The 13,855-nt window shown below is 42.2% G+C and overlaps 1 protein-coding gene across 2 annotated transcripts in view; it reads left to right on the forward strand.

Moving 5' to 3' along the window:
- The window catches only part of LOC132391713 (dihydropyrimidinase-related protein 1-like), a 63,541-nt gene continuing 49,686 nt past the window's right edge, over window positions 1–13,855 (forward strand). The window contains exon 1 of one of the 2 annotated variants that reach the window (XM_059965269.1): window positions 1–588. In XM_059965269.1, coding sequence (XP_059821252.1) covers window positions 217–588 — 372 coding nt within the window. In that variant the 5' untranslated portion in view covers window positions 1–216. Of the gene's footprint in view, window positions 589–1,627; window positions 1,824–13,855 lie in introns of those variants that run through there. The other variant, XM_059965268.1, reaches the window with a different exon arrangement.

Raw genomic sequence — 13,855 nt, forward strand, 5'->3', positions numbered from 1 at the left:
TGCATTTATGCAGATCTATTACTTCCGTGTCAGAAGCTTTGGATGCAATCTGCTGTCACTAGAGGTTTCAGACTTGCTAGATGCTGACTGGGTTCCATTTGGGTTCCTTTTTATTGCTGATGTAGGTGTGTGAGGGTGTGAAAGTGTGAGTGTTGCAGGGAGTTGGGTGAGAGAAATCGAGCCGATTCTCTCTTTCTCAGAGAGTGTGCGCACAGGATGGCTGATGGCAAGAGACACTGGAACAAGGAGGATGATCTCCCGGTGTACCTGGCGAGACCGGGTACCACGGCCCAAACACCCCGGCAGAAATACGGAGGCATGTTCTGCACCGTGGAAGGTGCATATGAGAGTAAGACAATAGATTTCGATGCCTACAGCGTCGGGCGACGGAGCTCCAAGGCATCCAGGAGCTCCAGCCGGCATGACATCCTGTCCCCGGAATCGGACGGAATGAGCGAAACTGCCAGCGACATCAGTGAGATCTCCGGCTCAGTCATCAGTTCTCCCAGCGAAAGGGAAGAGAGGGCCCCGCTGGAGATCAAAGCTGCGGCGGCCAAGGAGCTGCTCCAGGGCTGGGAACCAGGCAAGGTACACGCCGAACCTCCACCCTATCATCATCATCAACATCATTATCGTTAAACGACGCCAACATCACACACACGAAAAAAGTTCCTACTCATGTAACAATCCAACCATCCCATCCAGTTTCCAAAGTCACTGGGAAGAGGCTTCATTTTAAACACGTCATGATTGGATTAAATTGAAAGTCGTGATACAACGTGGGCTTTAAGGTGGCTTTCAGTCAGCGAGGAGGAGGGATTTAACATCCATTCCTGGTTAAAAGTGCCTGCTTTAAAGTAAACTGATTCTTTTGTTTGGTGTTTATTCAGCTGGAAGCAGGCGACCAGAGGAGGGGAAGGAAAGAGGCCCCTCGGGGTTCCGCGCTTGGTTCACGCTGCAATCACTTTGGCGGAATCCGGCTGGACTTTAAGCACTTCCCCACCCTCTTGCAGTTGCCACTGGAGAGCTATTGTCTGTGGCGGCGTGACTCCTTCCTTTTGCGTTTTATTTTAACGCCCGGGTGTTTCGAAATATAAGGGCAGGCTTTCACTTCGTTTATTAACCCACGACATTTCAGTCCCGTCTTCTCAACAATTCCTTCGATCAAGTTAAACAAAGCCAACCTAAGGGTTTCATAACAAAACAGAATAAATGCAGCACTGTCTCCTCTTGTAGAGGCTGCCCCGCTGGTATTTGAATTTTAATTTGGGAAATTTGGGGATGGAAGGTCAGAGGGGGAGCATGCTGCGAAACGAGGCGCGCTGAACACATTTTACAGGATGGTTTACAAAAGATCCATCAGGGGAGAATGGCTGGGAAGAGTGAACATGGCATTTTAAAGTAACTTCCCGTTATCCTGAAGGGGTAGGGACGGAAAGTTCCTGTTATAATGATTTCATTACCCGTTGAAAGAGAGAGAGAGAGAAAACGACAGCATTGCTGCTGAATTTATTTCGTCAGTGTGTAGAGATCCCTGGGTGGCTGGTGGGAAGTGCTTCCTGAGGTGACTCGCGTCTCCATTAAGGCTGGCAGCCGCTAGGAGGAGCTCTTTGCTAACTCCCTCTGGACGGCCGCAGACATCTACACCGGAACACTGAAATACTTTAATTAATAAATACTGCTTTCCGAAAGGAGCGAGTTTGTAAGGTCAAATTTGGCAGCCCAGTTTAGAGCCTAAAATCTACTCTTTACCTCCCCTCTCTCACAATAAAGTGCAAGCAAACATGTCCAACCAAGACGGCCAGGACATGCACCGCGTAACGGTAAGCTCTTTCATTGGGGAAGGAAGGGCGCTAGCGTCCCTATGTGTGTCTCTGTGTGTGTGTGTGCCTTCTATACCGCTACCTTGGGGAAACGGGGTGGGTTAAGGGAAATGGTGTTTGACTGCATCCACTTTGGGAGTAAGGCTGTACTGGCTAAAATTGGATTATGGCGGCGAAGGGCCCCTGAAGGTGATCTTAAAGCGATGTCCATCGTTACCTCACTATTTCTTTTTAATTTTAAAATAAACGTTACCGATTGTGGTTGGACTTGATAGGGGACTGTGTACGTTCAGAGAGAAAAGAAGTTGTAAGCGAACAAATGGTTTCAGACAATGTGGGTGTGGCTGCTCTAGCGAAAAGACGAGGTCGATAGAATGATCAATATGGTCTTGAAGCATCTTGTAAGCAACTTGCAGCCTTGTGGACTTACAAAGAAAGGGAAGCTGATTTAAACAGAAGCGGTTAATTCATGGTCAGATCACAGTTCAAGGACAAAAGCCTGTAACTCTGGGTGTTGGATGAATATATACGATTGTAGATGGAGGGAACAGATTCTTTTTGTATGCAATGGGAGGGGCCGGATAGATTGAACCGAGAGAAAAAAGAGCCTTCATAGCACAAAGCGCCATCATTGAGACACACCTTATGGGTCAAACTCTAATTCCACGAACTGGATGCTGTGGGTGGAATTACTAAGGGTGTTCCACTTACATGTTTATAATACTCCTGGGAACGGTGTTCCCAATAGTTATAGGTAAAACAAGAACTACAGCGATTAAAATTCTAGTACGTAGAGTTCTTTATTACTTTGTCGTAGACTCCCCGTTTGATGTATGGAGACTCTGATGTGAAATTACAGTGTCTTTCAACTTGGTGACGTCTCTCAATACCAGTCTAGACAGACGAACAAAAAGCCTCCTATGTCTGATATAATTTGGTCAGCGGCGTGTCTGAATTGTGATGCCATCAACTGTAGTTTTGTCGTCCAGTAGTTTCTCCGGGGGAGCATTATAACATTATTGCCGGCATCGTCTTACGAGGCAATCAATAAAGTCGCTTATGTATGAATTTGAGACAACAGAGAGATAAATGAAGCGATGGCCTTAGGCTGAAGGGTTCTCTGCATGGGTGACGCCCATCTATGTAATTTGTCCAGAGCACAAAATTCTTTATTATTAGAGAACGGATTAACTTTCATTTTTGGACATTTGAAACAGTAAATGACAGGACTCACGAAGTGGAAAAATAAAAAATCATTTGTGTTCATATTTTAGTAATGTTACAATCTGGAAGCTCTGGATAATTTCAATGTGAGACACCTGAGCATTTAAGATATTGGTGTATTTTAAGATATTTAATTAAAAGGGGAATTGTTAGAAAGGGTTGGCTACTTTTTGTATAGTACAGTATAAGCAGGGGATTTTAGAAGAAAATAACCCAAGAGGGATGGTTGAGTGATAATGATACCACTGATGGAAAGGTTGTACTTGTCTCATTAACAGCAGGTATGGAGGAAAAGAGTAGAGTGGATGGGTGGAGAGAGGTCAGTCATTGATTTTCGAATGAGGACTTGGAGTGATGGCTAAATGAAATGCAAGGTGTGATGGTTGTTTAAAAAAAAACTTACAGATGCTGGAAATCTGAAATATAAACAGAATGTTGAAAACACTCTGTTCTTGTTGACCTCATCTAAAGACAGAGAAACTTTTCAACAAACCGTCTGCTCGAAGGACTCAGCTGGCCAAGCAGTAGCTGGAGGAGGAAAGAAATATCAATGTTTCCTTTTCCTCCCACAGATGTCTCTTGACCTGCTGAGTTCTTCAGACTGTTGGTTGCCTCAGATTCCAGCCTCTTGTGTCTCTGATTATCTTTTCAGACCTGTGACTACTCATTAGTACTGAGAAGTTGTACCTCATTGGAGTCTCTGAATGAACACAAGTTACTGGATGATACAGGGGCTGGTCTAGAATCGAAGCTGATAGTGGGGAGACAAAAAAAGAACTTATTGGTGGATTAGATTGTCCGTGTAGAAGAGAATTATGGACCAAAAGTGCAATCGTGGGACACAACAGATGTAATTACATGGGCATGAGAGGATGGAATGGGGAGGGTCAATATTCCAGCTACTAGGTGATGACAAAGCATGGTGTAATCAGGATGGTGGCGGTGGAGTGATCAAGGAAGACAACAATGATTATGGTTGCATACTTCATATTTAGAATATTGACCATTCTGCACAGTATAGGAACAAGAAATGGTGAATCAAACAAAGCCTCAAATTAAACATACTACTTCTCTTCATGGCTCCACATTAATTATCATTGTTATTGTTTTTTTTAAATAAAATAATCCCGTTTCTTTTAAACATTCCCCCTAAACTCACATTTGACCTTCCCTGAATCTCCATCTCTCTTATGTTCTTGTCTCAAGTATTGGAATGTGTTGTTACGTCTTGTACCTGGGGCTTGCACTGCAGCCAGGTCACAGCCTTGGCCCAAACACAGACAGAGTTGATTTCCAACTGTGAGGTAAAAGTGATTACATGTGACATTAAGTCACCATTTGTGTGTAAGGGAGGAACCCTGGTAAAACAAGTCAATGGTTAACAAGAGGAAAAACTACACCAACGATTGGTCATATTTAAAAGAACATAGTTGTGATCATCAGAGGTCAATCAACCCAACCTCAGAACAACTCTGCAGCAGTTCCTCTACGTAGTAGTTTAGAATCGCACATTTTCAGCTACTCCACCTGTGACTTTCATCAAAGATTCAGAACTGCACGTCTACTGATGCCTGCATCTATACGGGTGTCTTTCCCCCACCCCCCCCACTTTCCAAAGGTAGAGCGTTCCTATGAAACCTTTCTTAAGCTGAAATGGCGTAAAGCAAAGAACCATTAATTTATATGGGAAAAAATTTCGTAAAAGCGAAAATCCTCTTTGTAATGTGAAAACAGGTTACTAATGTAGGTCTTTTGTAAAAACAAAGTGGCGTAAAGCGGGGGACACCTGTAATGCATCAGAAAATGAAGCAAGTTATGCCAACACAATGCAGGGCCTAGAAACATTCACATAAAAATTGCATTCTCTTACACAAGGTGCAGACAATGTCCATCTCCAGCAAGCGGGAGTTTAACCATTCACAACTTGCATTCGGTAGCATTGCCTTTTCTGTCACTAATCATGACTGGTTTGGAGGGTGGAGTAGGGGAAGGGGGTGTTCCCATTGACTATAAATTTAATTGTACTAGCATATAAATTCAGTAACCACAGGAGTAGGTCAGAAGCTGGGTAGCTCACCACCTAATACTCTAAAGCCCTTCCTAACTGCAAGATACATCGATACATTAGGAGTATTATGCATTTCTCTTCACTTGCTTGAATAAGTGCAGCTGCAGCAATAACTAAAGAAGATTGATGTTATCCTGGAGAAAACAGTCTTCTTAATTGTCACCAAATCTACCACTCAAATGATTCACTTCCTTCACCATTGGTACACCTTGGCTACAGCATGCACATCTTCAAAATGCACTACATTAAGTTGCCTAGGTTACTCTGACTTCTCAAACCCACCCAAGGACGAGGATAAGGATAGCATATATATATATATAAAAAAATGGGAATAGCACCATCTACTGGTTTCACTTCAAATCACAACCAGCGCTGACTTAGAAATAAATTCAGGTTACTGTCTTGTCATTGGATCTGAATCCCAGATCAAACTGTGGTTGATAACTATAAAAACCCCATTGTAGGAATATTTCCATCAGAGGGACTGCAATAGTTCAAGAACATAGTTCACCAACACTATTGCCTAACATCTGGATCAAGGTTAACTAATGCTGACTTTGTCAGCTGTGCCCACATAATGTAAATGAATAAATATGGAAAACACTTGTCATTCAAGATTTCTTCAAAGCTTTTGAATTCTTTGAATTGATCCCCTATTCTGTTTGTAACACCTACCTCTTGATGCAAGCCATGAATCGTGTAATGTTGACCATGATACATTTCACCTTCCTTGTTTTTCAAGATCTTTTTATAGTTATCAATGACAGTATTATCCAGAATGAATTTGATTGGTGCTCTACCTGCCAAAATTGACATCAATCTTCTGTGCAGTATGGCTCCTGTGTGTGGCATCTGTACCAATCTGTGTAACAAGTACCAACTTGCTACAGCAAGCCAGAAACCCATGAATTGGAGAAGATGACTCCAAGTTCCTCTCCAATTCATGCCCCGATGTGACTGAATAATAAAGTAACTTATTATCATATCTTTTCATTGTTCACCATCACCTCTTTCTCATTGAAATTATTACTCTACAGCATAGACTCATTAGATTAATACAGTACTTAGATTTAATGGCTTAAATTATGCCCCACAAAATAATTTGGATCTGGAGTCAATTAAACTTACAAAATATTTGTTCAGTTCATCAAGGGATATTAAGAGCTGGAACATTGGTATCGTCCAGCCAATTTTCTTCAGTTGTGTTCTCGTATTAACTTCTGGAAATGGATAAGGATTTGTACTTGTACATCTTTTTTTAGTCATCTGCATGCTTTCGTTCAGTAAAGCAATTCAAATGATTAGGTCCAGTTTTAATCAGTATTGGACGGCAAATTATCTTTTTCTGTAGTATCTATTATCCTGCACGTAATCACATCTTGCTTATGCAGGTGAATTAATTTTATTAAGTGTGTGTCATTTTCATCCCAGAAATAATTGCCAGTCTTTCTGAATAACTCATGCCCAGCCTCATTTGGGCAGAATTGGCCTTCAAACTGCCTGCCTTACCTCTTGTGCTGCATTGCTTATCTCCATCTTCATGCCAGTGCCTAACTGTTAAAGTGCACGCACACATTACCTTTGAACTAGCTTTCTCAATATTCTCTTTGTTGCTGTCCAAGAACCAAGCCAGCGTAACTCAACTTGTCGTAACTTAATTCAGAGTTTTCAGAGGTACAATTTAACGTCAGGAAAAATGTATACATTGTACATCCTGAAATGCTTTTCCTTGCAACCATTCACAAAAACAGAGGAGTGCCCCAAAGAATGAATGACAGAACCCCAAGGTTCTCCCCCCACATGTAAGTGGCAGTAAGAAACAATCTCCTCTTCCCCCACTGGCAAAAAAAGGCATTGGCACCCGCCACCGAGTACCCAAGCATGAGCAAAGCAACAGCAAAGACGCAGACTTGCAGTTACCCCAAAGACTTTGCATTTCACCTGGTATTAGACGTACCACAGGTTCTCACTCTCCCTAATAAGGGAGAAAGAGGTGTCTCCGTTTTCCCAGTGAGTGGGGAGACATAAGAACTTGCTGGTTTACGATGTTAAAAGTCCGCCACGTCACTTTTTTTGAGCTCTGCACCCAAATATCTGGGCACACAACTGCAGATATTCTGACTCTCCTGATGACGCACGGGTCTCCTGTTGTGACACTGACCCTCGATCTGCCCGTCTCCAGAGCCCCGAGATCCTAGGCTTCCAAATCCGAGCCGGACTCTTAGGCTGAGTCCTTGGTGTGCAGAACAACAATGGCTGGTTATGAAACTCCAAGAGTGGGTCCCATTCTCGCAAAGAACTGTAGTCAGGGTATAACTCCAGGTCAGACTCTTCAAAAGAGCCCTGAAAGAGAAAAGTAAAGATATTAAAGATGGAAATAGAGCTGTTTCCAAAGATGCAAGCAAAGGAATCGCCATTTAGTGCCATCATCACAATGCTCCACCTTCAAATCCTCATTTATCTTTGCTCCTCATCTATCAGTCTTTAAAATCCAAATCGTCACCTTAAATAAATTGTTACTAACTGCAATCTACTTTTATTGACATTCCCTTTCAAAGACTCCTTTAAATTTGTTCCAGTTACAGTCAGGCATTAACCTTTGCTTCCCAATTTGGCCCCAATGCCAGATTGCATTGTAGGTGTTTCACTTGCCCTGGGCATCATGCTTCTCTTTCCAAGGCCCTGCATGTCATTGTAGATGTTGCTGCCTTCTAATACTGAGCTGCCTTGGGAAGACTGCAACCATGACTTCAATGTCTGTTTCTATGTCACTGGCTCTTTGCCAACTGCCTGTACCTGAACTAGACTGTTTATAGCCTGGTGAAAAGTTGGACCTCAAATGCAGTGTTTTTGGATTTAATACCATCACTGCCTGTTTATTTTTGCTTCCTTAACATTACTCAACACCATCCCTGTATTAGCTCATCAGCTGTTGAAACACTTGTCACTTCATTTTTTAAAATCTCTGAACACATCTACTTCAATGCATTCCTGTTATTCTGCTCTATTGTTCTTCATGAGATCTTGAAATATTTTTTCCCCATGCCCTACCTTGTGCTGTTCAATTCACAATTGACAACAAGATTGGGGGTGTTGTGGACAGCGAGGAAGACTATCAAAGCTTGTAGTGGGATCTGGACCAGCTGGAAGACTGGGCTGAAAAATGGCAAATGGAATTTAATGCAGTCTGAGGTGTTGTACTTTGGGAGGTCCAACTAGGGTAGGTCTTATATGGTGAGCAGTAGGGCACAGAAGATTGTGGTAGAACAGGGATCTGGGAATACAGGTCCATAATCCTTGAACGTGGCATCACTAAGTCGTTAAGAAAGCTTTCAGCACATTGGCCTTCATAAGTCATCGTATTGAGTACAGTAGTTGGGATGTTATGTTGAAATTGTATAAGACATTGGTCAGTTCTAACTTGGAGTATTGTGTGCAGTTTTGGTCACTTACCTACTGGAAAGATGTAAATAAGATTGAAAAAGTGCAGAGAAAGTTTACAAGGATGTTGCTGGGACTTGAGGACCTGAGTTACAGGGAAAGGTTGAATAGGTTATGACTTTACTCCCAGGAAAGTAGAAGATTGAGGGGATGTTTAATAGAGGTATACACAATTATGAGGGGTATAGATAGGTTAATGCAAGCAGACTTTTTCCACTAAGTTTGGGTGAGACTAGAATGAGAGGTCATGGATTAAGGTGGAAGTTGAAAGTTTAAGAACATGAGGGGGAACTTCTCCACTCAGAGAGAAGTAAGAGTGTGTAACAAGCTGCCAGAGCAAGTGGTGGATGTGCATTTGATTTCAATGTTTAAGAGAATTTTGGATATGCACATAGATGGGAAGGGCATGGAGGGCTACGGTCTGGGGTGCAGGTTGATGGGAATCGGCCGATTATTGGTTCGGCATGGACTAGATGGGCCAAATGGCCTGTTTTTTTGCTGTTGTGTTCTATGACCATTGGTGGCTGTGCCTTCTGTGTCCAAGGCACTATGTTCTAATTCTCTTCATAACCTGCGAGCCTCTCTTCCCTCAAAAAAAAAAGCTTAGTAATGTATAGAGATTTTGGTTAGCGGTCTCTCTTCTCATTAGTTTTGTCATCAGTTTGTCTTTACTTGATAAAGCTACTGTGAAGCACTATAGGATATCTTTGCTCAATTAAAATGCTCTTTAAATGGAAGGTTTGTTATTGTCATTTATTATCTTTCAAAATCTTCTTTAAGGTTCATTTGATTGAACAAACTTTTGATTGCACTTGTTAAAACTTTTGACTTAGTCACACATTTTCTTTTATCTTTACTTCGCTGTGAAGATCCTTATGACATTTACAGTGGAAATTGTTACTGAAAGATGTGTTTGATATCTTACATCTGTGAATTTTGGAGCATGATTACATCGTGGTGTTGTAACTTTATTTGGTTGACTAAATAAAACCTCAAATAATTCATTCCAACACCTATCAAGGAATCTAAAGAAGCTTGACATTCTGTAAACAGTGGTCATTGAATCGAGAATTATAGGTACACTCTATCACATAAACCAGGCTTTTAATGCACATGTTTACTCTAATTAAAAACTATTTACCTTTTACTCTCCAGAGGAATGTGTGTATCTTAATCATTGAACATCTGCTTAATTGAATTTAATTATTGTTCACTACAACAGATTATGTAGAAAATAATTATATAAAATAAATATAGTTCTCAAGACCAGCGGTGACACTCAAATAATGTGTATAGGCTCTTTTCAAATTAGAAGATGCTGTTGATGTCTCCAGCTATAGAACCATTTGGATAGTCTTCGGTTCGTGATCAGCATATAATAGTGGTATTTTGAACAGAATCAAATTTCTTGGATGGCGATTGACTAAAATAGTCAATTGAAGATATGCTGAATTGTTCATTATGAGAAATGAAAAGGTAATCACAATACGTTAAGCATTATTTGAAGTTTAGGTGATTTCATGATTAATTTGAACACTTCAGCAGAATATAAGAATACACAGTTATTGCTGTATACCATGTGGTGGAGATTAGGCTAAGGAGTTGCTATTAGCATATAACTACAGTAATATAGTATATGTCTCTCGGTATGTTTGGAGTTATTAGAGTTAAAATATATTTCTGTACAAGATATTAAGAGGTATAGATAGAGTGGACAGCCAATGCCTCTTCCCCAGGGCACCACTGCTCAATACAAGAGGACATAGCTTTTAAGGTAAGGGGAGGGAAGTTCAAGGGGGATATTAGAGGAATAGAGAGTGCCTGGTGCGCGGAATTCACTGCCTGAGTTTTTAAGGCAGCTTTTAAGGGTTGGCAGAACGTTATGGGCCGAAGGGCCTGTACTGTGCTGTATTGTTCTATATTCTATGTTCTGTAATAAAAGGATAGTTTTACATCTAATAGTGAATTAACTTCTATATGTCTTGTTTCTACATAAGTCTTCATAAATGGTTTTGAGTATTAAGATCATTAAATATTCACATGGTCGGTTAATGATGAGATGTATTTTGTCAGCTGAAGGATGTTTACAATAGAAGAGTCAGAATCAGGTTTATTATCCCTGATTGTTATGAAATATGTTGTTTTGTGGCAGCAGTTAGTGCAAGACGTAAAATTACTACAAAAAAACGTGCAGAAGAGGAACAGTGAGGTAGTGCTCTTTTATAAGTCTGATGGTGGAGGGGAAGGAGCTGTTGCTAAAACATTGAGTGTGCGTCTGCAGGCTCTTGTAGCTTCTCCTCAATGGTGGTAAAGTGAAGGGGGCTTCCCCGAATGATGAGGGTCTATAATGATGGACGCCTCCTTCTTGAAGTACTACCTCCAGAAGTTTTCCTCAATGGCAGAGGGAGACGGATTATATCGATGTGTTGGGCCCAGTATAGATCCTCTAAGATGTTGATGCCCAGGAACTGGAAGTTGCCTACCATTTCTACCTCCAACCCCTAAATAAGAACTGATGAGTCATTCACAGGGACCTTTTGTTGAAGTGAATGAATTAACTTTTGCACTTGGGGTTATAAGTGTAGCTGGTGTATCTGTGTGCCTTGCTAATGTTTCCAGAGTTGTGGAATTAATACATTAGTTAGAAATACCCTTACTGGAGAAAATATCACTTTACAGCCCAAGGACTGTATTTCAAGACAAGCTAAGGATTCTAAGTAAATATAGTTGCTTTGTCTAAAATGAGTTAATATGCAGTGGATTTCAGTTAATTGGGACACATTGGAACTAGTACATTTTGACACACTAAGGAACACCAGGGAATTGTCTAGCACACCATCATGGACTTTATTGATTCTGGGGTTCTCCCATCCACTGCCACAAACATTGTAGCTCCCTTACTCCACACCTCCCATTTCTACCTCCTTCCCAATATCCACAAACCTGACTATCCAGGTAGTTCCATTGTTTCTGCCTGCTCATGCCCCACTGAACTTGTGATTGCATACCTTGAGTCAGTTTTTATCTCCTTGGTTCAATCTCTTCCTACCTATATTTGTGACACTTCACACACTCTTGATTCTTTTCAATGATTGCAAGTTCTCTGGCCCAATCATCTTATTTTCACTAATGTCCACTCCCTGTACACCTCCATCCCCCATCAGGAAGGCCTCAGAGCTCCCTGTTTCTTTTTGGACACCAGACCCAACCAGATCCTTTCCACTACCACTCTCCTCCACCTGACAAACTTGTCCTCACTCTAAATAATTTCTCCTTTGGCTCCTCTCACTTCTTTCAAGCAATAGGTGTAGCTATGGGCACTCGCATGTGTCCCAGCTATGCCTGTCTTTTCGTCCGTGATGTGGAATAGTCTTATGTTCCAAGCCTACACTGGTATCACTCCCCAACTTTTCCTACACTATATCAATGACTGTATGACTGTACTTGTGCTACTCCCATGCAGAGCTTGTCCACTTCATCAATTTTGCCTCCAAATTCCACTCTGTGCTCAAATTTACCTGGTCGATGTCTGACACCTTCTTCCTCTTTCTCATTCTCTCTTTCTATCTCTGAAGACAGCTTATCTACTGATAACTTTCATAAACCAAGTGACTCTCATAGCTACTTGGACTATACCTCTTCCCACCCTGTTACTTGTAGAAATGCCATCCGCTTCTCTCATTTCCTCTATCTGCACCACATCTGATCTCAGGATAAGGCTTTTCATTCCAGAAATAAGGATACGTCCTCCTTCTTCAAAGATTGTGGTTTCCCTTCCTCCACCATCAACACTGCCCTCTACTGCATCTCTTCTGTTTCAAGCATGCCTGGCCTCATGCCATTCTCCCGCCACCCTACCAGGGATAGGGGTGCTCTTGTCCTCACCTACCACCCCCCCAGCTCCTGCGGCCAGCTCATAATTCTCGGTAACTTCCGCCATCTCTAATGGGATCCCGCCACCGAGCACATCTTTCCCTCCCCACTTTTCCTGCTTTTCACAGGGATCACTCCCTCCATGACTCCCTTGTCCATTTTGTTCCTCTTCACTGATCTCCCTCCTGGTACTTACCCTTCCAAGTGCAGCAAGTGCTACACCTGCTCCTACACCACCTCCCTCACTACCATTCAGGGCCCCAAACAGTCCTACCAGGTGAGTCTTCACCTGTTAGTCTGTTGGGATCGTCTACTGTATCCAGTGGCTCTCGGCGTGGCCTCCTGTATGTCGATGAGACCCGACATAGATTGGGAGACCACTTTGCTGAGCACCTACACTCCATCCTCCAGAAAAAGCATGATTTTCTAATGGCCACCTATTTTAATACCACTTCCGACACGTCAGCCCATGGCCTCCTCTACTGCCGCAATGAGGCCACACTCAGGTTGGAGGAGCAACACCTTGTATTCCGTCTGGGTAGCCTCCAACTAGATGGCATGAGCATCGATTTCTTATACAAACGGTTTGTACTTCCAGGAATGCCCACCCCCTCCTTCACCATTCCCCATTCCCATTTCAAATCTCATTTTATCACCTTACCCACCCATCACCTCCCACTGGTGCTTCTTCCCCCTTCACCTTCTTCCATGGCCTTCTGTCCTTTCCTATCAGATCCCACCTTCTCCAACCCCTCACCTCTTTCACCAACTTCCCAGCTCTTTACTTCACACTCCACTCCGCCGGTTTCACCTATCACCTACTACCTTGGGTTTCTTCCTCCACTCCCCTCCCCCCCCCCACTTATTACTCCAACTTCTCATCTTTTTTCTCCAGTCCTGCTGAAGGGGCTAGGCTGAAATGTTGACTACACCCTTTTCCACAGATCCTGCCTGGCCTTTCAGAGTTCCTCCAGCATTTTTTTTGTGTGTTGCTTGGATTTCCAGCATCTGCAAAATTTCTCTTGTTTGTAATTAATTATAGGGGCTCATTTTTATTTACTTTCTACTTGGGCTAACGACTTACTGTAGATAAAATTATCCATTGGGTTATAGGAAAAGATGTACAATGTTAATAAATTTCCAGAATGGTTTGCGATACTGAGATCCAATTTTTACTTCTTTCTTAAATTGGAGGCAATATGCTCCATTAGAAAAAAAAACCTTCATGCTTGACAGCTAATTGGAAGTTTTGAACTCTTGCTGCTGTTTCTAGCTGTGCAATCTGTCTTATTGGAAGGGTTGCTAGCACCAGTTTGTCCTGTGGACATTGCCACACGTCGGAAGCTTTCCAAAACATTGTGCTGCTACTACAGAGGGTGGATGCATTTCAAGGTTTTTCTCAAGGAAAGTTATCAATCTGTTGTAT

Source organism: Hypanus sabinus, chromosome 3 (assembly GCF_030144855.1).
Source record: "Hypanus sabinus isolate sHypSab1 chromosome 3, sHypSab1.hap1, whole genome shotgun sequence".
NCBI lineage: Eukaryota > Metazoa > Chordata > Chondrichthyes > Myliobatiformes > Dasyatidae > Hypanus > Hypanus sabinus.